This window comes from Rhineura floridana, chromosome 6 (assembly GCF_030035675.1).
Source record: "Rhineura floridana isolate rRhiFlo1 chromosome 6, rRhiFlo1.hap2, whole genome shotgun sequence".
Taxonomy (NCBI): domain Eukaryota; kingdom Metazoa; phylum Chordata; class Lepidosauria; order Squamata; family Rhineuridae; genus Rhineura; species Rhineura floridana.
In genome coordinates this window covers 69864060-69889785 of record NC_084485.1, presented here as the reverse complement: position 1 = coordinate 69889785, position 25726 = coordinate 69864060, and the positions used below count along the sequence as shown (strand labels likewise).

The 25726-nt window shown below is 42.3% G+C and overlaps 1 protein-coding gene across 1 annotated transcript; it reads right to left on the bottom strand.

The window, feature by feature from the left end:
* Positions 1–22470, bottom strand: LOC133387454 (chitinase-3-like protein 1). Its single transcript, XM_061632247.1, has 10 exons — positions 22275–22470; positions 21827–21859; positions 20336–20537; positions 18780–18836; positions 14979–15129; positions 13196–13311; positions 12648–12774; positions 11705–11887; positions 8960–9076; positions 1–499 (listed from the first exon to the last, which is right to left on the bottom strand). Exons 1-10 carry the CDS (start codon positions 22297–22299, stop codon positions 362–364), a joined length of 1149 nt encoding a protein of 382 aa, XP_061488231.1. The 5' UTR covers positions 22300–22470; the 3' UTR covers positions 1–361.
* Between the last annotated feature and the right edge of the window lie 3256 nt (positions 22471–25726).

The window sequence follows — 25726 nt, the reverse complement described above, 5'->3', positions numbered from 1 at the left end:
TTTTATTGAAACATTTATATATTTGGATACCATTCAAGCAACACCATTACCACTGTGAGTTCATTTTAAGACAGTTAACAACAGAATTAACCAGTAATGACATGATACTTCATCAAAGAACCAGGAAATAGTGACAAAAGACTTCCAGAAATCCATAGCGGAATTGACAGAAGTAATATCTTCATTCTATAGCAAGTCAGTAAGGAAGAAGCAATATAAAACTGTTCAGTAATATAAAACTAGCTATGGTTGTCTGCATTAGCACACATGAATTTTAGCACACATTTAAGAACCAAATAAACTTCCCCACATTGTAAGTTCATCATCTGCATTTCTTTCTGGAAGAAAAGGATAAGCTTTATCATGCCTTATCCAGCTCTTTTTTAATAGCGCTAAGTAGTGGGTATTTTCCCTGCTGGCAGAAAGAACCAGAAAAATCATCAGAGTCAAGTGTCCAGATCATAATACCTCCCAAATGATTATTCTTCATATATTGAACCTAAAGGAGAGGGAAAAGAAATTAAACAAAAACAACTATCAAACATTATTACGTTAATATCAATTAAATATCAAATATGAAAATTTTATTAAACTTTCTTTCACACCACACATGGGCCTTGGATCATACTTCCCAGTACATCATACACCAGGGCTTACCAGGCATGAACCAGTTATGCCTGCTTTGTTCCATCCTGCTAGCTCAGGGATGTACAAATGATCCCTTGCTTAGCGTTACGTCAAAACCAGTGATTGTGAGTTTGTTTTGCTCCCAACAAACTGTTGGGCTGGTGACCAGTGGGCATTACTGTCTCTAGTAGTTTTCCATGAAGCCTGCAAGTTTGAAGATGTAACTGTGGTTAAGGGGTGGTGAGAAGAATCTCTACATGTATTTACTCTTAAGCCAATGGCCCTAATGTCTCAATAAAGACTCTTACATGATTTAAATGCTCTGAAGAAGTCTTCTTGCTCAACTTAACTCCAACGTAATGTATGCTGTTTCACACAACAATGCACACAAGCCAACAGTGGTAGCAGAGGATGGTTACGCTCCACAGCGCATTACACGGGAGTAAGTTGCTGGTCTGAACGGCAGACGGAGTTCCAGAGAAGGCAGCTTGATTGATTGAACCAGACGGAGGTGAGCAACATGGCTGTAAACCTGTCTGGGGGAGGCTTGCCGATGGAACGACTTAATGAGAAGAATTTTGCCAGCTGGAAGCCGAGGATGAGGGCTTTGCTGATAACAGAGGATTTATGGGACGTGATTGAGGAAAACCCCCCGGCGGTACCGACCGTGGCCTGGAAGCGTCGAGATCAGAGGGCGCAGGCGTTTATAATCTTGGCTCTATCGGATTCTCAACTGATGTGTGTGAGAGATGAGCCGTCGGCTAAACAGATGTGGGACGCGTTGCAGGATTTGTCCCAGGAATGGCAGCGGAGGCAGGAGGCGCAGAGAGCCCAGCCGGTGGAAGCTGTCAGAAGACCGGAGGAGGCAGCCGAAAGCAAACAGGATTACAAAAAGCAAAGAACCAAGCTGAAAGAAGAAAGCAGCAGCAGACAGGAAAACAAGCGGGAGCAGCAGCAGAGGCTGAAGGCTTGTTTTGAGTGCGGAGACCGTCGACATCTCCAGCGCGATTGTCCAGTCAAGCGAAACTCCAGGGACGGAGGCTTGAAGCAGGGAAGTGTGAACTTTGTTTGTAAACAGAAGTCTAAAGACTTGGACCAAATTAACTTTATTGTTGACAGCGGAGCAAGCCATATATTAATCAACGACAGGAGTCTGTTTTACACATCTACAGATGAGCAGGACTTTGTTTTACTTGCTGATGGATCATGGAAATCTGTGCAAGCTAAAGGTCTGATTAAATTTGACGAGCTTGGAATTATGACAAACTGTTTGTTTGTTCCGGACTTGGCTCATAATATTTTATCAGTGGGCAAACTGGTGAGTTGTCAATTTTCAGTCTGGTTTGATAAAGGAAAATGTTGGGTGCAAAGAGGAGAAAATGTTGTCTGTCAGGGTTTCATGATACAAGGGCAGTTTAAAATGACCGTGGGTGTGAAGTGTGCTGATGCCTTGAGTTTAATGGGGCGGAAAGGGAATGACCACCAGAGCTGTAAGAAGACAGCTGTTAAAAGCACACAGCCACAGTATTCATGTAATGCAGTCAGGCTGATGCCTGAAAGAGTGCATTGCAGCCGAGTTTACAAGCCACAGGGTAAGAGACGTGGCAAACGTGCACCTAGAGCACATGAGAATGCATATTTCAGAGTTTGGTGTCCAGAAACACAGCAGTTAATTCTGAGCAGAAGCATTAAAGTCTCAGAAAAGCCTTGGGATCAAAGGGAGACAGTCCTTCTTACAGGAACAAATGACACACAAACACGAACAGAATTTAATGAGCAACTGGGCAGGCAGGTGGACACAAAGAATTTGGGGCCTGTCACACACTATTTAGGCACGGATATTGTGCGTGCAGAAGACGGAAGCATAACATTGAGTCAGGAAAGTAAAATAAATCAGATCATAGAAGAATGCAACATGACAGAATGCAATGTTGTGAAGACTCCAATGGTTGTGGCTTTCCAACAGAATGTGCAGGAGACGCCTTGTACAGTTCCTGAGAAGTACAGGCGCATAATAGGGAAATTGCAATAATTGGTGAAGGTGTCTCGCCCAGACATATGTAATGCAGTCAGTATTTTAAACTGGAAGGTAGAGCATCCTTCAGAGGCTGACTGGCAAGGGATTAAAAGGATAGTGCGTTATCTGAAAGGCACGAAGACAAAGAGTCTGGTTTTGTCAGAAGCAAAGACAGGAGGTCTTGAATGTTTTGTGGATGCAGATCATGCAGGGGAGCTGAGCAGTCGTAAGTCAACCTCTGGCATAGTTGTGATGTGGCACGGGTCATGCATTGACTGGAGCAGCAAGAAACAAAATGTGGTTGCAACATAAAGTGCAGAAGCCGAGTATGTGGCCCTATCACAGGCCTGTAATGAGCTACAGTGGTTCGCAATGCTCATGCAGGAGATAGGCATTGATATGCAATTTCCGATTACTGTATATGAAGACAATCAGACCTGCATTAAGATAGCCACATCAGAAGCTCATACCAAGAGAACAAAACATATTAGTGTCAGATACTTTCACGTAAGGGATTGTGTGCAGCAGGGGTTTGTTAACCTAAAATTTTGTGACACTAACAACATGGTGGCTGACATAATGACCAAGCCTTTGTGTGAGGAGAAATTTGGCAAACTGGTGACAAGGCTTGGAATGAACCAAAGTTTGAGTGAATAAAGTTCTGAAATGTACTGCTATGTACTGAGATGTAAGTTTGAACTGTACTGAACTGAAAATGCAATGTACTGAAATGTATTGCAAGAGGTATTGTAGAAATGTATGACTGTATGACTATGTATTATGGAGATGTATTTCATGTGTATTTTGCAGTCTTAATGGAAAAAAGGGAGGCTGTTGGGCTGGTGACCAGTGGGCATTACTGTCTCTATTAGTTTTCCATGAAGCCTGCAAGTTTGAAGACGTAACTGTGGTTAAGGGGTGAGTTATGGCTATGCCAGTCTGGGAACGGACAGTGAAGGTCGTTGCTATGGTAGCCATCTGATAACAGCTGGGAAAGTTGTAACAGAGTCTATGTGAGTTGTTGTTTTTCTGAATTATGCCTCTGAGCTGAGAGGCTGTCTTTTGTGTTTATCTATGGAGAGAGATGTCCCAGAAGGGGGGTGAGAAGAATCTCTACATGTATTTACTCTTAAGCCAATGGCCCTAATGTCTCAATAAAGACTCTTACATGATTTAAATGCTCTGAAGAAGTCTTCTTGCTCAACTTAGCTCCAACGTAATGTATGCTGTTTCACACAACAACGCACACAAGCCAACACAAACTACAATCTGTAGCCACTGTTTGTTCTTGTATTACTGATTGTGGTTTGTTAAAGTGAAACAAATCCTGATTCCTGGTTCAGTCGTAATGCTAAGCCAGGGATTGTGGTTTGTTTCCTCCACATTCTAAAAGGGAGGAGCAAAACAGACCAGACAGTGTGTTAACTATGGCTTATCATGATGTGGAAACTGACTCATAGAAGGGTCTCAGCCTGCACTATGATCCAGAAGTGCAAAACGGGTTGCCATTTCATCAAATATGGACACATCTATATGTCAATAGCTAGAAGACTTCAGACTCCACATGCACTGTCTTAACAAACACACTCTTCAGCCATGGCACCAGTTACCTGTATATGTCTTTTATTAAAGGATGGATTTTCACATAACGGTCCAATGCACATGCATTCACACTCACAGCACAGAGCATTAAGAGCACACTAATGCACATTGCACAGCAAATGCAGCCATTCCCATATAATGCCATAGTGCACATATGTATTTTGTGACAGACAGCTCATGCATGTATAATACCACAAAGATACTCTGCAGGGATATTTTAATGGATTTTTGCATTCTCTAATGCTGGCAACCTGATACAAGAACAGAATTGTAACCAGGCCTGCACATTGCTTAGCATAAAATCTGATACAGCCTTGTGGAGTGGCTTGCCTCATATTTTGAGTATCATCGCCCAATGAAAGAGAAATGATTGAAGTCAGGTTAATAGTCAAATCTTTTTAAAAAATCTGAGCTGCTAGCCACAGTTTTTGATTCTGTTGCTTGCCACTTATTTGCTAGTTCTTGTAGAAATGGTCTGTGTAGGCAGCTGGGATCTTCCAACTCTTACCCTAATATAAGTCTTTGATGGAAACAAGATTAGCCCTCTAAATAAAATTGCTCTAATGGTGTCTAGTGGTGACATCTCTCCGTGCGACATTCAGGTGCTTGGCCGCTATGGCTTATTTTAAGCATAAAAAGGCTAATTCTCACACAGTTTCATAACTTGCCTTACCAGCATCTATAGATAATGCTACTCAATGAATTTATTTATTTATTGGATTTGTTAGACGCCCATCTGGCAGGTTGTCCTGCCACTGGGCGACGTACAATACAATACATGGTACATTCAATATAAAAACATATACACAAAAATTAAAACCACGAACTAATGGCTACAAAACCTGAAAAACCTAACCCACCTCCCTAGCCTGGTTGCAGATCCAGGTCTTCAAGGCCCGGCGGAAACACATCAAGGAGGGGGCCTGGCGGAGGTTGGTTGGTAAGGAATTCCATAGAGAGGGGGCCACAACTGAGAAGGCTATTGTCCTAGTCCTCACCAATCTAGCTGCTCTAACTGGAGGAATATGGAGTAGACCCTTCGTGGTCGATCTTGTTAAACGGTACCCCTGGTGATAATGCAGGCGTCCCTTTCGGCATCAAATAGGGTCTTAAAAGTTAAAGTCAATACCTTGAATTTGGCCCAAGCAACCACCGGTAAGCAATGCAACTCCTTAAGCACTGGAGTGATATGATCTCAGTGGCGGCTACCTTTAATCAGGCGAGCTGCCGCATTCTGCACTAATTGCAGCTTACAGACCGTTTTCAAGGGTAGACCCACATATAGTGCATTACAATAATCTAAGCGAGACGAAACCAAAGCATGTACCACCAAAGGGAGCAGGCGGCTAGGGAGGTAGGGGTGTATCCTTTGTATGAGATGAAGTTGATATAGCGTCGCCCAACTTATGGCAGAAACCTGCGCCTCCATAGATGAGAGTCAAGAATGACCCCCAGGCTATGGACCTGGTCTCTCAGGGACAGATGTACCCCGTTGAGCACCAGATCAGTGATCCCCAATCTTCCCTTGTCTCCCACCAGCAGAACCTCAGTTTTATCAGGATTCAGCTTAAGCTTATTCCTGCCCATCCAATCATTCACCGACTCCAGGCACTTGGATAGCATTTCTGTCACCGCCAGTGGGGAGGATTTGAATGAGAGGTAAATCTGCGTGTCATCTGCATATTGATGGCATTGCAGACCGGATCTCCTAATGAAATCTCCCAGCAGCTTTATGTAGATGTTGAATAACATCGGGGAGAGGATAGAGCCCTGCGGCACCCCACAAGTGAGAGACCAAGGCTCAGATACCTCTGCTCCCAGCGCCACTCTCTGGTATCTCCCAGAGAGGAAGGAACGGAACCACCATAAAACGATGCCTCCTATACCTAGCCTCTCTAGGCGATCTAGCAGGATACCGTGTTCAACGGTGTCAAAGGCTGCTGAGAGATCCAGGAGAACAAGGAGAGTGTATTCACCTCTGTCCAGTGCCCTTCTCATATCATCCACCAGAGCAACCAATGCTGTTTCTGTCCCATGTCTGGGTCTGAAACCTGACTGAAATGGGTCAAGGTAATTCACTTCCTCTAAGTACGCTTGTAGCTGGTTCGCCACCACCCGCTCGACCAAGTTACCCAGGAATGGTAAATTTGAGACTGGGCAGAAGTTGTTTAGGTTCAGGGGGACTAAGGAGGACTTTTTTAGAATTGGTGTAATTACTGCCTCCTTAAAGGCAGATGGCAGATGACCTTTGTCGAGGGATGCATTAACCACCGCCTTGATCCCCTCGCCCAGTCTATCCTTGCAGCTCATAATGAGCCATGCTGGGCAAGGGTCAAATCAGAGCTTGGAAAAGTTACTTTTTTGAACTACAGCTCCCATCAGCCTAATCCAGTGGCCATGTTGCCTAGGGCTGATGGGAGTTGTAGTTCAAAAAAGTAACTTTTCCAAGCTCTGGGTCAAATATGCTGGAGGTTGGTTTAAGCGAGGAAAGAACCTTAACTACTTTCTTGGAGGAGAGAAGCTGGAATTGATCCCACGTCACCAAGGACCTGATAGCTATCTCTGGTTCAATTACTAAGGCTGTGGCAGGTGGAATGGTACTCTTGATGTAATCGATTTTGTCTGCAAAGTATTTTGCAAAATTGTCACAGGAGGCCTTGGCATGTTCTGTTGGGTCTGGGGCAGCTGGACTAACCAAACTATGGACCACCTGGAACAGTGTCCTGGGGCAGCACTCTGCGGATGCAATAGAGGCAGCAAAAAACTTCTTCTTTGCTGTCCCCATCACCAACCGATAGGTTGCCGCTGCCACTCTAATCCGTGCTTGGTCGTCCTCTGCGAGTGATTTCCACCATCGGCGCTCTAGCTGTCTCACCTCCCGCCATAAGCTACGCAACCGCAGAGTATACCAAGGCGCTGTCAAGGCTCTATCTAATGGGAGGGGGTGTTTCGGAGCCATCCGGTCTAACGCCTTGGTGATCCCAACGTTCCACCTTGACACTAAGGTCTCAGCCGAATGGCCATGTGTAGTTGTTAAAGAATCCCCCAGCTCACGTAAGAATCCGTTGGTTCATCAACTGTCTAGGGCGAATCATCCTAGTGGGTTCTCTACCCCTACGAGAGGTTTGTGACACTCAAAGGTCTATTCTAAGTAGGTAATGATCCGACCAGGACAGGGTGGTGGTGGCCAGACCCCCACTTCCAAGTCATCTCCCACTTCTCTTGGCACAAACACCAGGTCGAGAGCATGACCAGCTGCATGAGTAGGCCCTGTTTGAATGGGTTGTAGCTCCCAAGCAGCCATGGTGTCCATGAAATCACAGGCCACTCCTGAAAGGGAGGCCTCAGAATGCACATTAAAATCCCCCAGAACTAATAAGTTTGGAGATTGCGCACGTACATCCGAGACCACCTCCAACACCTTGGCTAGAGAGTCCGACGTGCAGCGTCGTGGACGGTATACCAGTAAGAACCCGAGACTACCCTTTGGGCCCAACCGCCAATACAGGCAGTCAGTGATCTTAGTCTCACCAAGGGGAGGCCTGGTGAAAAGCAGGGATCTATGATAAATAACCGCCACTCCTCCCCCCCGGCCTCCAATTCTTGGCTGCTGCGCATACAGGAACCCAACTGGGCATATGGTTGCTAAAATGGGAGCCGCGGCCTCATCCAGCCAGGTTTCAGTAATGCATGCCAGATTCGCCCTTGTGATGTTCCTGTAAGTTAGCATCTGTAAATATGGTAAGTGCAGGTCTATTGGGTGATGTATGGTAAATGACTGAGAGAGAAAGGGGGAGTACATGGGTGAGAAGCTGAAGTATGCTGGGTGATGATTGGCTGAGTGGCTGGCTGGCTGAAGGTATAAATGAAGGTTTGTGAGTGGTCGGTTGGAAGGTGGGAGAGAGAGTCGGTTAGAGAGAGGTTGTTGAGTTGGTTGGCAGAGTTCTGAGGGAAGTTTGGATTGGATTTGGCTGATATTTAAAGAGGATATATATGAACAGAAACATAAAGAGTAACCATATATGAAACCATACGCTTGTGAAACATTCCTAAAGTAATCTTGTTATTTCCTGTTATTAGTAAATAAATACTTCTTTGGTTTACCAAAGGCCTGATCCTTGGCTGGGGAATATACAGACCAGAAGGGAGGGCAAGGTAATTACCAAGGCTGAACAGAAGCAGTATCTAATGGTGGCAGCGGTGAAGGGAGAAATAGTAACAAGTCAAGTATCCAGAGCAACCCAGAGTTGTATGCTTTTAATATAAAGATACAAGTGGGTTGGGAACAGCATAAGCACTCAGTCACAAAAGTAACCAGCTAGAGAGAGACTCAGGCAAAGTCTCTGGGAGTATTGGTTACAGGACGTGACTGGTGGTGTTGCCTAGCAGTGGGATCCAGTGAGATCTGTGCTAGAGTGGAGTGAGAAACCATATAAAGGACGGTCCGGACTGGTGGTGTCCCTGGTGGTGCCTAGTGAAAGGCAGTAGCCACAAGCAGGTGGGAACCTGACAGGGAGAACCAGGGAAGGACGTCACAGCCCTCTCATCCAGAATCATATCATGGATGAGGGTTTTTTTGGGGGTAACTGACCTGGCATTAAACAGCAGCAGTCGAAGGCCAGATGACAGGGCCAGACGACCCCACACACACTTGCAACCCCTCACACACTTGCGACAATGAACAAAGGGATTACACCCTTTGCCAACACTTACCTTGGTTTGAACGCTTTCCGTATCTTCATATCCAACCCACTGGTTCCCTTTATGGGAATAGGGGACTGCTTGTTCCATAATCCTTTCCTTCTTGGCACCGGAATTAAAGCTACAGATCTGACAGGAATAAATTGAAAGCCACAAATATGAATGCTGATGTCAGTAGCTTGTCTGGACATTATTGCAAGACAGGACTGTTAGCGGACTGTTTCCAGCTTGTCTCCCATCACAGGCAAGGCCTGGCAGTTTAAAGTAATGATGCTTGGTGGTCAGGATCAGCACACGCCTACAGGATCCCTCCACTGGATTAGGGATAGGTGAGAAATTTGATAAAAGCAAACTGTAAATTGGACTGCCTGCAGTTTGCACATTCACTATCTTTGTGGAAAACACCTGATCTCCCCTTGTTTGGATTTAACATATTATATCTATCATCGCAATAAATAACGGATTGGTAACAAACCCTCTCCTTTCTCTCTTCTCATTCCCAGGCCCCTCATTTTTTCATTTTCATGCCTTTCTTCATGGGGTAGCCTTCAAACTTAAACATAATTTTGATAAGTTGCTATTTCATTTCCTTTTATCTTAATAAAATCCCCTTTACTTCCTGAAGACCTTGTAGTGATGTTCTGCAATCTAGAGACCACGGGCATCCTATCTCCTATTAATTTGACTAAGGTACTAGTTTTCTGAGTGGGCTCTACCTGATGGATAACTGTTTGCTCTCCAGCAGAGAGCTATAGAGAGAAAGAGTTCTGCTAGGATCAGACTAATTCCCCAACCACCCATTGTTCCTGAGAGCAGCACTCACAGGATATGGAATCAGATTCAGACATGTGGCAGACACATGTGACTCCGAACAAGTGTGCTAAAAGGACTTTTGACATCCCTAATATCTGATGCAACAGGCTGAGACAAAAGTAAAGTAAAAACGTTCATTTGCTTCTCAGGCTGTATACAGATCCTGGGCCTTTACTTTTAGTATACCAAAGCATTGCCACACACTCACTTTTGTCTTTAATAAATGCACATGTTACTCATTGCATCCTGCAGTTCACTGCATGGCACCTCTTAATCACTGAGATTGTACCCAACACACAGGCAAGGGGGCAGGCCTGAATAGTTACCTGAGTCCAGCATTCACCTGTCTTTGAATATGCAAGTTCCGCTTACCTATTATGCTTAATACAGCCATTAATGGACCCATCTTTCATGAATTTGCCTGACTCATCACCTGGTGTCGGCACTAGGCATTCTTGGGCAGCAACTGTGACTCCAGTTCCTGGCAGGGCCCACCAGCATTGATGATTGCCCTGGGCCCCCTATGCCCGCCAGCTAGATCTATGAGCCTCCACTTTTAATTTCATTACTATGATTTGGAGTGACACTATGTGAGGTATTCAGACACACTCAGTGGTGTCTCCTAGACATCTTTGGGATGCTGTTAGGTAAGTCCAGAGGGAGCCAACTGATGTTGGAGGGAGACCACCAGAAGGCACTTTGCTTATGGACCCCCTCAGACATGAAGCCAATCTGGGACTTATCCTTTTTGAAAGCCATCTAAGCTAGTAACCATCACTTCTTGAGGGTGGCAATGATTTGAATGGATTAAGTATGTGTGAGCTCTTTGTGTGAGCTGAATGAATTCTTATTATGTATCATGGAAGAGGGAGAAAATGAGTATTATTGAAGAGGGAGAAAAAAAATCTCAACTCATTCGATCTCTCCACACCATTAATTTTGCAATAAATAATTTACATTTTGTAAACTTCTATTATGTCCCTCCTTTTATCATGTCATCTTTCTGAACTTTCTTCTTTCTGAAAACTGTCTATTATCATCATCATCACCCAGACATGGATCTATCTAGAATTCATTATGTTTTTTGAAGAGTGCTGGGTGAGAATCTGTGTGTGTGTGTATATATACTTAAAATTTAATGGCTAGGGTAAATGCTTCAGTCAGAGCATCTCCTCAGGGTGGGGAGATCACCCTGTGAATATTTGTCTGTGCTCTCTCTCACTCACTCACTCACACACTCACTCACACACTCACACTCACACACTCACTCACTCACTCACACACACACACACACACACACACACTTAACTATGTGAATGTGGGTTGCCTGTGAGAGCGATATATATATTATAAATTATATACCATTTCTAAGACAGAGCATGAGACAGCTTCATGCTCAATTTCTCTTGCTTTTCCCCTTATTAATTCTGATATGAATCCATCTCCTTGAGGAGGGGTGGAAGGATCTATCAAGTTTGGTTCTCTCCGTTTCTAATTTTTTCAGCCTTCTGCAGCAATTTGAGATTTTTAAAAAAAATCTTCATGAAAATTCCTCAGCAATTTAGTACACGTTTCTCCTAATAAACACATTTTTGTGTGCAGTTTTAACTAACATACACATTTTTGCAAGCAATTTCTAATATAATGCATTTTGGTATGTTATGTTCACTAATATGTTTTATGCACACTTCCTCTTAATATATGAATTTTTGTAAACATTGTTTGGTTGGAGAAGTGCATCACAAAATTTGGATAAGAACGAATTTCGAAGATGGCTGTTTCAGTTCTCACATTGTTTCAGAAAATGCAAATTTCCAAAACAGATTTGGCTTTAAATATAGACTGAATTGAATTTCTTTTCCATTCTTGTTCTTGAGATTTATGAGACAGAAGAGGACTGGGGCTTCCATAGGCCAAATGACAACAAAGTGAAAACCTTCCTACCTCATAATAGGCCAGCATTCCTGCCAGTTTTGTGAAAGGACCAGGTGTCCCAGCACCAGATGCCGGGGCTCCAACCATAGTCTGTCTGGAAGAAAGAGTGAAAGTACGGCCATAGGTTGGGATTCCCATGATGATCTTCTCAGCTGGGGCACCTTTGCTCTTTAAATACTTCACAGCAAAATCCTGAAGAAGGATGAATATATTAGTTACTGTGTCCATTAGGTGGGACACCAAATATTAGTTCTATACTTATTTCTATCCCAGCCTTCATTAATTCATTATCTCACCGTGGGTTACAACGTATCATACATTAAAACAACCAGAAAAATCAGTTTACACCTGCCATCATCTTTTACATCTGGACACCCAGTATGTCCTGCAAAATCTTGGCCAAAAGAGGTCTGTTTTTAGCCATTGCCAAAAGGCAAACATTGATAGCACCACTTGTACCTGGAGGGAAAACCAAAGTGCTACGACAGAAAAGGCCCAGTCTTGGGCCACCACATCATGAGCTTCACCGAGTGAAAAGAGAAGAAGGGCCTCTCCAGCAGATCTAAATGCTGGTTGATATAAGGAGAGATGTTCCTTCAAGAATTTGGGTCCCAAGTAATTTAATCCATGGGTTGCATGCACCTTGAAAAATGTAGGATCCTAAGTATGAACCAGGCTGTGTATTTGGGAAATCTCTTCCATATCCATTAGCATGAATAAATCTTCTATTTAATGGGGGGATGGGTAAGAGTGGGGATGAATCTGTTTTGTGCTGCTCAAAGGGTGAAGGGGGCATCACAATCAGAGCTCAGGTGCTGAGATTTAGACCAGAGCCTTGATTTAGATCAGGCTAGCTTGAGTATCACTGCAGAAAAGGAAATGTGTGGCATTTTTAAAACATCTGGAACAGCTCTTGGAAATATTTGACAAAGTTCTTGGATGGACAACTTACAACATTATAAGAGGAGGCTGCAGAATGACCATCAGCGTTGCTCCTCTGAAGAGGGCTTAAATGACCTGTGTACGCTTCCCAGGAGCCATGAAAATCAAAGGTTATGAAGTTAAGAAAATCTGCAAACCTACAGGAGAAGAACAAATAGTCATCCAAGACATTTGGGTAATGACTATACTTATCTTCAATGTCTGTATGGTTTAATAAATGCCAGTTACACAACACCAGCCTTCCAGAACAGAAATCTATGTGTACTTAGTTAACCATTTTGGAGCAGATCTGTGGGTGGGATCCTATACATTTCTAGGTTTCAATTCTACCTTGCAACAGAAGAACCATTCTATGAGGATTTGTTTTTTTAAAAAAGTTTGGGCCAATAAGCCCTAAATCCTCTTTAAAGTCTCCGTTTGCTTGCCTGAACCGCGTAAAGTTAAAAGAAGTATACGACTTGCTCACTATTCTTCTTTAGCCAGTATACTGTTTATTCTGGGTACCTTACTAATGTAGATTCATATTTGTATGTAAAAGACATGGTTGAAAGTACTTACTGTGAGATATACTTGATATCATAGCCTTTATCAATGGCTTCCTTTCCAGCTGGTATTGCAACACTTAGTAAGAGTCTTTTCTTTTCTTGATTCCGAGCGAATAACTGATGCAGATCCTAAATTATTATTATTATTATTATTATTATTATTATTATTATTATTATTTCTTACCCATCCTTCACCATAAGGTCCCAACAATAACAGTAAAATTTAAAACAGAATAACCAACCATACACAACAATCAGTAACTGCGATTTAGTTTTTAGATAGGTTGCAAAAAATAATTTTCACCTCTCAACGGCCAAAAGCTGAATAATGAATACACACCTCTCTAGGGAGGAATTTCTACAATTTGGGGGCTATCACAGAGAAAGCTCTCTCTGGCCTGCCACTCCTCAAATTTCTGATTGTGGCAGAACTACCAAGAGGTCTTTCTCTGCTAGTCTTAACAACTGGGATGATATATAGGGAATGAGGCAGTCTTGCAGATAATTGGGGCCCATGTTGTATAGGGCTTTAAACACCAATGTAAGCACCTTGGATTTAGAAATAAACTGGTAACCAGTGCAGGTTATATGTGTTCCCCAGCCACTAGGGTGGTCACTGCATTCTGGACCTGTTGAAGCTTCCAAACTATCTTCAAGGGCAAAGCAAACGTAGAACAAATTTCATTAGTCCAATCTGGAGGTTACTAAAGCATGGAGTATAGTGGCCAAGTCATCTCTGTCCAACAGGAAGTGTAGCTGGTGAACCAGCCGTAACTGGAAAGAACACTCCTAGCCACTGAGGCCACCTGAGCCTCCAGTGACAATGTTGGTTCCATGAGACCCCCAAGCTATGCACCTGCTCCTTCCAGGGGAGTGCAACCTTATCCAGAACAGGTTGTCTTCTCACCTCTGTGACTTGAAAACTTGGAACATATAACTTATTTCTTTGGATTCAGCTTCAATTTATTAACTCACCTCAAGCCCATCATGGGATCCAAACATCAACTGGACTGCCTGTCCCAATTCAGATGCCACAGAGAAATAGGACTGAGTATCATCTACATACTGGTGACCCTCACTCCAAATCCCTTGATGAGAGCTCCCACTGGCTTCATACATGTGTTAAATAGCATGGGGGACAGGAAGAATTTCTGTGGAATCCTACAGGATAACTCCCAGGGTGCTGAACAATCCCATGACTACTCCCTGAAAGTGGCCTTGAAGGTTGGAGTGGAACCACCATAATATGGTGCCGCCAACCTCATCTCATGGATCCTCTCCAGGAGAATACCATGATGAATGGTATCAAAAGCCACTGAAAGCTCAAGGAGAATGAGAAGGGTCACACTTACGCCATCCCTCTCCAGACAAATGTCACCAACCAGGGCAGTGAAAGCAATTTTGGTGCTGTGCCCAGGGTGGAAGCTAGTTTATAATGCGTCCAGATAATCTGTTTCCTCCAAACTTACTTGGAGCTAGACCTTTATTAGTAAGCATTATCATGATTTAAGGAACTGCAGTTTTTAACTTCTGAAACTGTACAGAATAGCAATACAATTTGTATCTCAGTGTGTGTTGGGAGTCTTCCTGAAAATCCTGGTTGCTTCATTTTGTTAAATCTCGATATCACCTGTCCCTAATACTCCAAAGGAAGGTGGAAAACCCTTCCTTGGGCTAGAGGCTCACACATGATATGTCACCACAGAAACCCTTAAGATATACTTTGTAAATTTGTCCATCTTTTGAATCCATTTCTTAAATCTGTTTACATAAAGATGATCTACATTTTAACATACCCGAACCAGGTAAGCCAATCTCCTTTTATCAGACTGTTCTGCAGAGTGCCAAGAAAGATCAAGACCATCAAAGTTATTGTTCTGAAGCAGCTGCACCACAGACGTCACAAATGCTAAGCGTGTGACAGGAGATGTAGTTACTTTCCTAAAGCTGTTAGAGATGGGAGACCCAAAGTCAGAGGGATTTTTGATCCTTTTATATTGCCCATAGAAATAGAAGAGAGTCATTTTTGTAGCAGATGTTTGAAGCATTCCATTAAATTTGAAAAAAAGGTTTCTACATGCAAAGAAGTATTAAAAATATTAGTCTTCCCAAGAGCAAACTCAGTACGTAAGAACTTAAGAATATAAGAAGAGCCTGCTGGATCAGACCAGTGGCCCATCTAGTGGCTGTTCTCACACTGGCCAACCAGATGCCCATGGGAAATTCACAAGCAGGACCTAAGTGCCAGAGCACTCTCTCCTCCTTCGACTTCTGGTAACTGGTTTTCAGAAACATACTGCCTCTGACTATGGAGGCAGAGCACAACCATCATGGATAGTAGCCATAGATAGTCTTATCCACCATGAATTTGTCTAATCTTCCTTTAAAGCCAAACTCTGAGGTTTTCCCAACCATGCTCAGTGATCACAAGGAGCCAAAGAATGTTTTTCAGCTGAAAAAGAAAAGAACGCAAAATGGGATGGTGAATTGGACTGCTTGATCCTCCCACAGTTTATAGTATATGTAGGAGGGCTTGGCTGGCTGGAGCCTTAAATATAAGCACTCTTGTTAAGGGATGAGGATTCACTGCAACATTTTGTTGCAGATCCCACTTGTAGAGATGAATTGTAATCTGAAACCTAAGAACAAAACAGTTCAATGTTGAACTTTAAATATTGGGATTTTTCAGTTATCCCCCTCCCAATGGGGATGTCAAGAAGAATGAAGATGTGTCACAGGGAGAAATGTAGAAATAGCCATACGGTGAGCATTATCAGGCATGCTCAGAGAGAGAGTTGACAGAAGGTTGTCAACCACCCTGTTGGGATAGTATACCTTTGAGAGTTCCAAGCAGAGCTAGGTTAGTCAACTGGCATTTGGGGTCAGACAGAGTGACTAGGGAGATATGAAAGGGGAACCTGTATATAGCACAATGGTCATTTTATACATATGTATTTATTTAACAAAAGTTATATACCGCTTGATTGTAGTAAACCCTTTAAGAAGTTTACAATATTAAAATTATCATTAAAAACAGTTAAAAACAAGTAATCAAAGCATTTAAAAGATAATTAAAATTAACAGTAGAATCTGTCAGTGGCGATCACTCTTAACTGTGTAAGATTGTCTCCAAAATATTGGAAGTCACCTGTGTGTGAATTTGTGAGTTGCCTGAACAAAAATCTTTTAAGCAGGCATTAGGAAGAGTACAGCAACCGTGCCTGCCTGATGTCAATATGCAGGGAGTTCCAAAGTGTAGGTACTGCCACACTAAGCCTGATTTCTTACAAGGACAGAATGAATATTATACAGCACCTATAACAGCGTTACCTTTGCAGACTGAAGTGGTCAAGTGGGCACATATGGGGTAAGATGATCCTGCAAGTAAACTGGCCCCAAGCTTTTAAGGGCTTTATATATGACAATAGTAACGTAACACATAGCACCTGTCTTCACAAAACTAGTACAATAACATAATATGACACCAGAAATAATTGCAAGAGTCTTTGTATTAAGTGAAGAGGTGGGAGTGTTTGAAAGATGGAACAATTCAAAGCAGGTACAAATGCAATTTTGATTCTAGCCCTATTCAGGCATTCAGTTGCATGAGCCAAATCTCACCCCTCTCCAGTATATCACCTTTGCTGTGTTTACAGCCCTCCACTGGTGGTGGTGGTGGGGGCAAACTTGTGAAGAACGTAAGAAGAGCCTGCTGGATCAAGCTAATAGCCTGTTAGTACAGCATCCTGTTCTCACAAGGGTCAACCAGATGCCTATGGGAAGTCCACAAGCAGGACCTGAGTGCAGAGCACTCTACCCTGCTGTGGTTTCCAGCAACTGGTATTCAGAAGCATACCGCCTTTGACTGTGGAGGCAGAGCATATCATCATGGCTAGTAGCCACTGATAGCCTTATCCTCTATGAATTTGTCCAATCCTCTTTTAAAGCCATCCAAGTTGGTAGCCATCACTGCCTCCTGTACTCGTGGAGACTCCCCGCAAGATTTTGAACTCTGACATCAGGACCCTGGTTCATATGTTCACTTCCACAATTCAATTAATCACCCATGTGATCTGGGGACTTCACAAGAATGTCTGATTGCATTCTGATTGAAGCAGAAGGTGCACATCCAAAGAGTTTGCATGGTAACCCCAGCTCATATTCATGGTGGAGGGGAGAAGTTGCTCCACCAGTAAGGAATGATCAGGCGCTGGGAGCATATTATGTATTTATTTATTTGACTTATATCCCACCCTTCCTCCCAGCAGGAGCCCAGGGCGGCAAACAAGAGCACTAAAAACACTTTAAAACATCATAAAAACAGACTTTAAAATACATTAAAACAAAACATCTTTAAAAACATTTTTTTAAAAAAGCTTTCAAAACATCTTTTTAAAAAAAGGTTAAAAACATTGGTGTTTTTTTTTTAAAAAAAGAAGGTTTAAAAACATATTAAAAAGCAACTCCAGCATAGATGCAGACTGGGATAAAGTCTCAACTTAAAAGGCTTGTTGAAAGAGGATGTCTTCAATAGGCGCTGAAAAGATAATAGTAGTAGGAGCTGGTAAAGGTTAAGATCTTCCAAGGGTTTTCAACATTTTGTGGATGTGTGTTTTGGAAATATCAGCACAGCATAATAAACTACCTTGAGTAAGGGCTGAATTATATGTTACATTAGGGCAGAGCTTGGAAGGAACTAGTTACAAGAAACGAATTACTTGTAATTTATTACTTTTTTGAGTAACGAGTGGGTAACTTCATTACATTTTGCTGGTAATAGAACGAGTAGTAACTTCATTACTTTTGAGGAGTAATTGTAATGTTTCCAGCATTACTTTTGTGCATTACTTGGGGGGGGGAGCAGGGGAAGTCTTCTGCTCCTCTGATTTGTGAATAAAAATCATATGCTTCAAATTGGGCTTCTGTGCAGCGTTGTTCTTCATATTCTATGGGTGCTTAGGAGGCAATGAAGGAGGAGGTGGAGAGCGAGACTGGGTGGAGAAAACAATTGTTTAAAAATTGATGAGCGGAAGGAGAAAAGAGCTGGAGGCAATATATACATACAAAAATATGTGTGTTGGGGTATCATCATTGCTGGGGGTGGGGTGAGGGGATGTGAGATTCTGTTATGCCATTCTGTTAATCTTATGGATAAAAAAAATATTCTACTACCCTCTGTGTGTGTGCTTATTTTTAATGTTGTTTTAGGCTAGTTAGATGTGCAGCAGCCAAGGCCAGCACCTTGTAGGCAATTAAAAAACAAGTAACTAAAATGTAATTGTAGCAATTACTTTTGAGTAAAAGTAAAGTAATCAGTTACTTTCAGAGCAATTGTAATGGTAATGGTAATTACTACTTTTTGGGGGCCATGTAACTGTAATTTATTACTTTTTAAAAGTAATCTTCCAAGCTGTGCATTAGGGGCTGCAGTACACAGCAAGGTAGGGGAATCAGTACTTCTCCCTACACTGTGATCCCAATGAAAATTGTTCTGCCGAAGCTGCAATCTGTTTTGGGAGGGAAACCTTTGGCTTTTTTCACTTCTGATTTTCACTGGCAAAAGCAGGCATTGAATAGACAGATAGCCCTAGACTTACGGTTCAGATCCCATGGCATATCCACCAACAGAGAGAAGGGTCTTTAAGTTGGGATTTCTAAAGAAGAAAAGAATGAAGACAGTGAAAATTAAAAGGGCATAATTTTATTCAGAAGCAATTTCAGCATGACTGAAGTCAACCTTGACTTTGTTTTAATGGACATAGGACATCACCAGAGAGTTATGTGTGCTCAGTCAAATGCTATCAGTTCTTCTTATTTCAGTTGGACTTAAAGCACATTTAATTTATTTTCTCTGGATTGTACAGAGGAAGGAGAATGCCACTGGGCCAAACATTATGAATAACAGGATCTATGGAGTAATCTGAGAAAGCAGCATTTGATACCCTTGAAGGTAGCATGATTCTCACTATCAGTACCACCAAAGCATTCCTACTTGTAATAATATTTTGAGCTGAAAAGCAACTGGAGAGGATATAGTTAAGCTGTGTATCTCTATGCACTCGTCTTCTGCTTGGAAAGAATCAGCCACAGACTACTTTGGGGGTTTTGCTTTTTATACTTGGTGCCTTGTAAGTAGGAATGGAAGGATCTGTCTATTTTGGTTCTCTCTGTTCCCTGTTTTTCCAACCTTAAATTCAGTTCTCCACATTTCTGCAGCAATTCGCATTTGTTTTTTTAAAATTCTCATGAAAATTCTTCAGCATTTTAGTGCAATTTTTTCCTACTAAACACACGTTGGTGTGCAGTTTTAACTAATGCACACATTTCTGCAAGCAATTTCTCCTAATATAATGCAGTTTTGTATGTTATTTTCATAAATATTTTTATGCACACTTTCCCCTAATATTTGCAGTTTTCTAAACATTGTTTGGTTGGAGAACTGCATTGCAAAATTCAGATAACTGCAAATTTCAAATGATGGTTGTGTTTCAGTTCTCATATTGCTTTGGAAACGGCAAATTTGATAGATTCAGTTTTAAATGCAAACTGAATGGAATTTCTCTCTCATCCCTACTTGTAAAGGATACAGAGTCTGGGGGCCACACTACATGGGACATTAAACATGAGTTTTACTGCCACATACACCTTTTTAAAATAACATTAAATAGTAGTTACCCCTGGGAAGGCAATCACAGATGGACAAGGAAGAGCAGTAACATCCTCTCCACCTCCTATGGTCCTACCAAAAACTCCCCTATCCCAGCTGTAATTTAGGGGATAAAAGTTCCCATCTGCACCAATGAGAGCTTCCTTCCAGATGCAAATAGCAGCTTCAATGGCTGATTTTCACTGGAACTGTGGCAGAGGGGGAGGGTTAAACACTCCATGGTCAAGTGTTCACTATGGTCCTTTATCAGCCCCCGCCCCCGGGGACTATTTACTGTAATACGAAATATACATGTGAGGCTATATCATATGGTTAATGCCATATGTGGCTTGGCTCCAGGGCTGCTTCCTGCAAGAGAAGTCCCAGCTGGGCTCAAACGTGGGCTGCAGGCATATGAGGCTCCTCTTGTATCAACATTACAGGCTGCCGTGAAGGTTGTCCCCCTTTGTGTTTCATGTTTTGTATGTGCCTTGTAACTATACCCACCTGGTTTTAAGATTGTTGAGAGTCTCATATGTAGAGGCATCATTCCATTCAGTAGGAACAATCTGATTGCCACTTATATTGGCAAAAGCATAAATGATGTGGGTGCAGAGATTTGGATCAATGTTATCTGGAACAAAACGCCCTGAAGATACCAGGTACTGGGACCAGCTGGTGAAATAACAAACCAGCTTAAAGGTAGAAACTGTTAAGATAATTAGGAGGAAAAAAAAAAAGGGAAGTTAGGTCGCTTCCACTATAGGGATGTAAGAAAACACCAATTCCCACTGTTCCTTTCATGCAGTTCTGCTTCCATTTCATTGTAGTTTAGTTTTCAACAAAACCTACATTATTCATTTCACTGTCCACTGTGGCATAATTTTACATAATGCATTACATTGTCATTACATTATTCCACACCATTCATTTCAATGCAAAGGAAATGGATCAGGCCAATGGCCCATCTAGTTCAGCATCCTTTTCTTATAATAGCCCACCAGATGCCTATGGGAGGCCCACAAGCAGGACCTAATACAATGCAAATGGTTGGGGCGGAGGGGGAAGTCGTCAATTATGTATCATTGCCAGACTGAAAACAACATCAAATAGTGATTGTGGACATGTGACAAATAAACACACACCAGCAATTTCCACCCCCGTTTCTGTCGGAAATTTTCTGACCTTCCTACTTCCAGATGACCATTCATCCTGATTTGTTTGCACAAAGTTTGTGTGGAGGTTATACAATGCTGGCTCTTTATTGAATATATATTCTGATTTGTTTGCAGGGATATTATATGGTATTGTGTCAAAGAATTGTTGTTCAATACTTTCCAGTGTATTTTCCCATCACTTTCCTTATCGAAACAAGTCCATGGGGGGGGGGAGTGGGTGTGTTGCACAAAATCAACTTGAATTGTGTAACCTGAATTTGCCAGTATGCACTTGAATCCCACCCACAAATAGTGACAGTCTGTAAGCACCTTGAGTCAAAGGATAAGTGGGGACTTGCAACAAAAGGGAAAAATCAGAGTCTCAAATTGCATGGGCAGTTTGTACAAGATGTAGTCTCTTCATACAGCCTATATCTATAGAATACCCATAGATCCGGGGCAGGGCTTCCTCCCACCCACCCCTCTGCTCCACTGCATGAATGTACACATACCTTGGACTGAAGGTGTGGCTACTAAAGGCATACAATTTATAGCCCACATCTATTTAGTAATTTCAGGCATATCACAAATAAGACATGATGAGGGCAACATTCTTTCCTGAAGTCATACACCTTTGATTCTGATATTTCTAAGAGGGGGAGGAAGAGTTGGGGGTACTTTGTTAGAAGCCTGACTCCTGGGGCTCTCCATCACAGAGAGAGAGAGAGAGAGAGAGAAGAGGAGCTGTGAACATATCAGAGCCCTACTAGAGCCTCACACAAGGAAGTTCCAAACACAGGATGATTTCTGAAAACCAAGGATGGAGGGAAGAAGGACTTACCACACTGAAGAAATATCAGTCCAACTACACCTGCTGCAAAAAATCAAGAGAGAAAATTATATTTTGACAAGGCTGTAAATGCCAACTGGTCACTATCTTACTAGTTCAAATCCCTGAATGTTCAAAGTCATGCCCTTTAATTAATAAAACAATTCAAATGCACGAGCATAATTACTCTAGGCAGAAAGGAACTTCAAACCAGCTTAGCTTGGGATTTTCCCACACAGGGTTACAAGATCTCTTGGATGGCCCATGAAATGGTAATGGTTTATAATAACAAATGTTAAAAAATAGCATTCAGTCACACTCCCCCTATCTTGTTCATAATTAGCAGCGTAACCAACATACAATGGCTGTGGTCACCTGTTGACTTGCCAAAGCAATCTATTTGGAAAAAATGGCCACGATACTCCCCAATCCTAACCTTAAACTACATCGCCAGACTTACCAGCCCACATGGATACCTGACCCATCCTGAATGGCTCCAACCGCTCTGCAGTACCACAAAGAGGACACTGCTTTCTTTAGTATTGTGGGCTTCAGCTGTGTTCCAACCTAATTTATAGAAAATTAGCTGAGTGGATGTCATAATAAGTGCATGCCTTTCTCTCACTTCAGCAAGGGCTGCACCTCTATTCCTGGAATGGTTGTGCAATTGCCTAGCCAGGAAGTATTGCAATCAGTGTTGTGCAATTTTTCTTTTTACAGCCTGCTCTCTGAACCTGACTGATACACAAATTTAATATCCTTCCCTATCTGTTCCAGATACCACTTGATTACTAGCACAATTTTAATTCTTGTTACAGAACCCAGTTAAGCAAAGATACTTAAACCATGTTCACTTGTTATGGCTTACATGTTCAGTCAATGAAGACCTTCCTCTTCTCCCAGGCATTTTAGCATGTGTTTTTAAATTGCTTTTTTAAAAAATGTGTTTTTAAATTTGCATATTTGTTTTTAATGTTTTTAATGGTTGTAAACCACCCAGAGAGCTTTGGCTATGGGGCGGTATACAAATGCAATAAACAAACAAACAAACAAATGAATAAATGCATGAGCAGAAAGCAGGGCTGTGCCAGCTGGCCCTGCTGCCGTGATGTGTCCCACAAACTGTGCCCCTGACACCTGCGTGTTGACATGTGATGGCTGTCCTCCAATGGCTATTAGACCAATAAGAATTGTAGTAAATTAGCAGAGTTTAGCTTAGGGTAGCATTCTATGCTGCATGGGTGTGATTTTATCGGAGAGGAAGTGAGTTTTCACCTTGCTTTAAATCACCCAGACTCAGGTTTCAAAATAAGAAAATACTGTTGGAAATACATACTGGGTAGGAAAGGTGCTACTTCTATCTAACTAACTAAATTAGAGGCTGCAATGGCCATGCCTGTACATTGCCCCTCATGCTGGAGAAGAGAAGACAAAGAGAACATGGATCCTTCTCCTTTGGTGGTCTGCAGAGAAGGGAAAAACAGGAAGGAATCAGAGCTGTGAATAACTCTCTGAGACGTATCAGTTTACAAGGAAGGAAGACATACAGAAAAGATGAGCACAGGTCAGTGGCAGCCTAGTCAGTTGAGAGGACTATTTTTCTCTCTCTCCCTCCATGCAAAGAGGGCCAAATGGGAGTTGCTTCTAACAACATGGACATCAGCAAAGGGGAAGCGTGTGTACTATACATTGTATAGCTGCACGTATAAAGATATCCATGTGATTGCAGATCCAGATTGTACAGGGTTCCTAAACTGTGTGGAAGGCTCCACATGTACAGCTGTAAACGTGAAAGGCTTCCCTTTTGCAAATGTCTTTACTTAAGGTGTCGATGTCGAGGAGGCAGTAGTGGATGGTGGTCAGCGAAGGTGGGGTGGGCTTGCACAGCTGGCATCCAGACAGCAAGCATCATTACTGTTTACTGAGAGGAAGATGGGTGAGAAGCAGGGAGTGCAGTCTGTTGTGGGTGTGGCTATGGCATGATGGAGGAGCATCGGCTCGGCTCTGCCACTACATTTGCACTGCGCTGTGTTCCTGTACCTTGCCCCTCCCCCTCTCCCTTTTGGCAAGCAGCAGAGATACTTGCCATCCAAAAGTCAGCTGTGCAACCCTGTCCCATCTTCACTGCCCCACGGGCAAAGTTAGTGGGCTGTGCAATGGCAGGGGTGGCTGTAGCTGTTACAAGCCCCCACCCATGCGCTGATTGACAATGTGAACCTAACAAATAGGGATGGGAGAGAAATTTAATCCAGTTCGAATTTAAAGGCAAATCTATCAAATTCACATTTTCTGAAACAATATAAGAACTGGAACACAGCCATCCTTCAAAATTTGCAAGTATCCGAATTTTGTGATGCAGTTCTCCAACCAATGTTCACAAAGTTTGCATATATTAGGGGAAGGTGTGCATAAAAATAAATGTACCTGTGAAAATAACACACAAAATGCATTATATTAAGAGAAATTGCTTGCATTAGTCAAAACTGCATATAAAAATGTGGTTGTTAGGAGAAATTTGCACTAAAATGTTGAAGAATATTCTTGAGGATTTTTTTTTACAAAGTTTAGCAAAATAGCTGAAGAAATGTGAAGATCTGAATTTTGTTGTTCTTTGTTGTTGTTATATGCCTTTAGGTCAATTATGGTGACCCTATGAATCAGTGACCTCCAGCAGCATCTGTCATGAACCACCCTGTTCAGATCTTGTAAGTTCAGGTCTGTGGCTTGTTTGGTCTTTCTCTTTTTCTACTCCCTTCTGTTTTCCCCAGCATCATTATCTTTTCTAGTGATTTGTGTCTTCTCATTATGTGTCCAAGGTATGACAACCTCAGTTTCATCATTTTAGTTTCTAGTGATAGTTCTGGTTTAATTGGTTCTAACACCCAATTATTTGTCTTTTTCGCAGTCCATGGTATCCGCAAAGCTCTCCTCCAACACCACATTTCAAATGAGTTGATTTTTCTCTTATCAGTTTTTTTCACTGTCCAACTTTCACATTGGGAATGCCATGGTCTGAATGATCCTGACTTTAGTGTTCAATGATACATCTTTGCATCTGAGGACCTTTTCTAGTTCTCTCATATCTGCCCTCCCCAGTCCTAGCCTTCTTCTGATTTCTTGACTATTGTCTCCATTTTGGTTACGAACTGTGCCAAGGTAATCCTTGACAAGTTCAGTGTCCTCTTTGTCAACTTTAAAGTTACATAACTCTTCTGTTTTACTTTAGTCTTCTTGACATTTAGTTGTAGTCCTGCTTCTGTGCTTTCCTCTTTAACTTTCATCAGCGTTCGTTTCAAATCATTACTGGTGTCTGGTAAGATCGTCTGCATATTTTACATTATTGATATTTCTCCCTCCAATTTTCACACCTCCTTCATGAAACTGAGAAAACCGAATCTGACACATCCCTAACAAGATTTACATTGATTTGTAGAGCATTCGCACATCAATTTCCAAAGCTGATCAACTCAATACAATAAAATCCCTGATCAGGCTCATGTTGATCTCGTTACATAAAAATGATCACATGATTGAAGACCAGGATTGAGGACCATCCTTCAGCTTGACTTCAACACTTTGGACAGCTCATTGAAAGTTTGGACTAAAACCCAGAACGCATTCACTGTCCCATTGACATTGGAGCCATCAGTTTTACCGTTTTTTGTAAACCAGGCCAATATGTAACTAACTTATGCTGTTGTCATTCCTTGTATTGGTAGCAGAATTGAACAGTAATCCAGCAATTTAACTGTACAAGGTATGGCAATTACCCCCCCTCTTTCTAGAGCTATTTGCAGGTATCTGCTGGGATGTGTGGGTGCACCTGCACAGCCCCAGCCTTGCCACTGCCTCATCTTTTCCCCTTCTGGTGACACTGTTGCCCCTGCCAGGAGGCTATTGCTGAGGCTCTGC

Bases quoted from the DNA above. Each gene is read 5' to 3' on its own strand.
- LOC133387454 (XM_061632247.1), bottom strand. From the start codon at position 22,299: ATGGGTCAGGTATCCATGTGGGCTG. The intron at 21,860-22,274 runs GTAAGTCTGGCG...GATTTTTTGCAG, and splicing joins TCAGGTATCCATGTGGGCTG to CAGGTGTAGTTGGACTGATA. The intron at 13,312-14,978 runs GTATGTTAAAAT...ATAATAATTTAG, and splicing joins GATTGGCTTACCTGGTTCGG to GATCTGCATCAGTTATTCGC.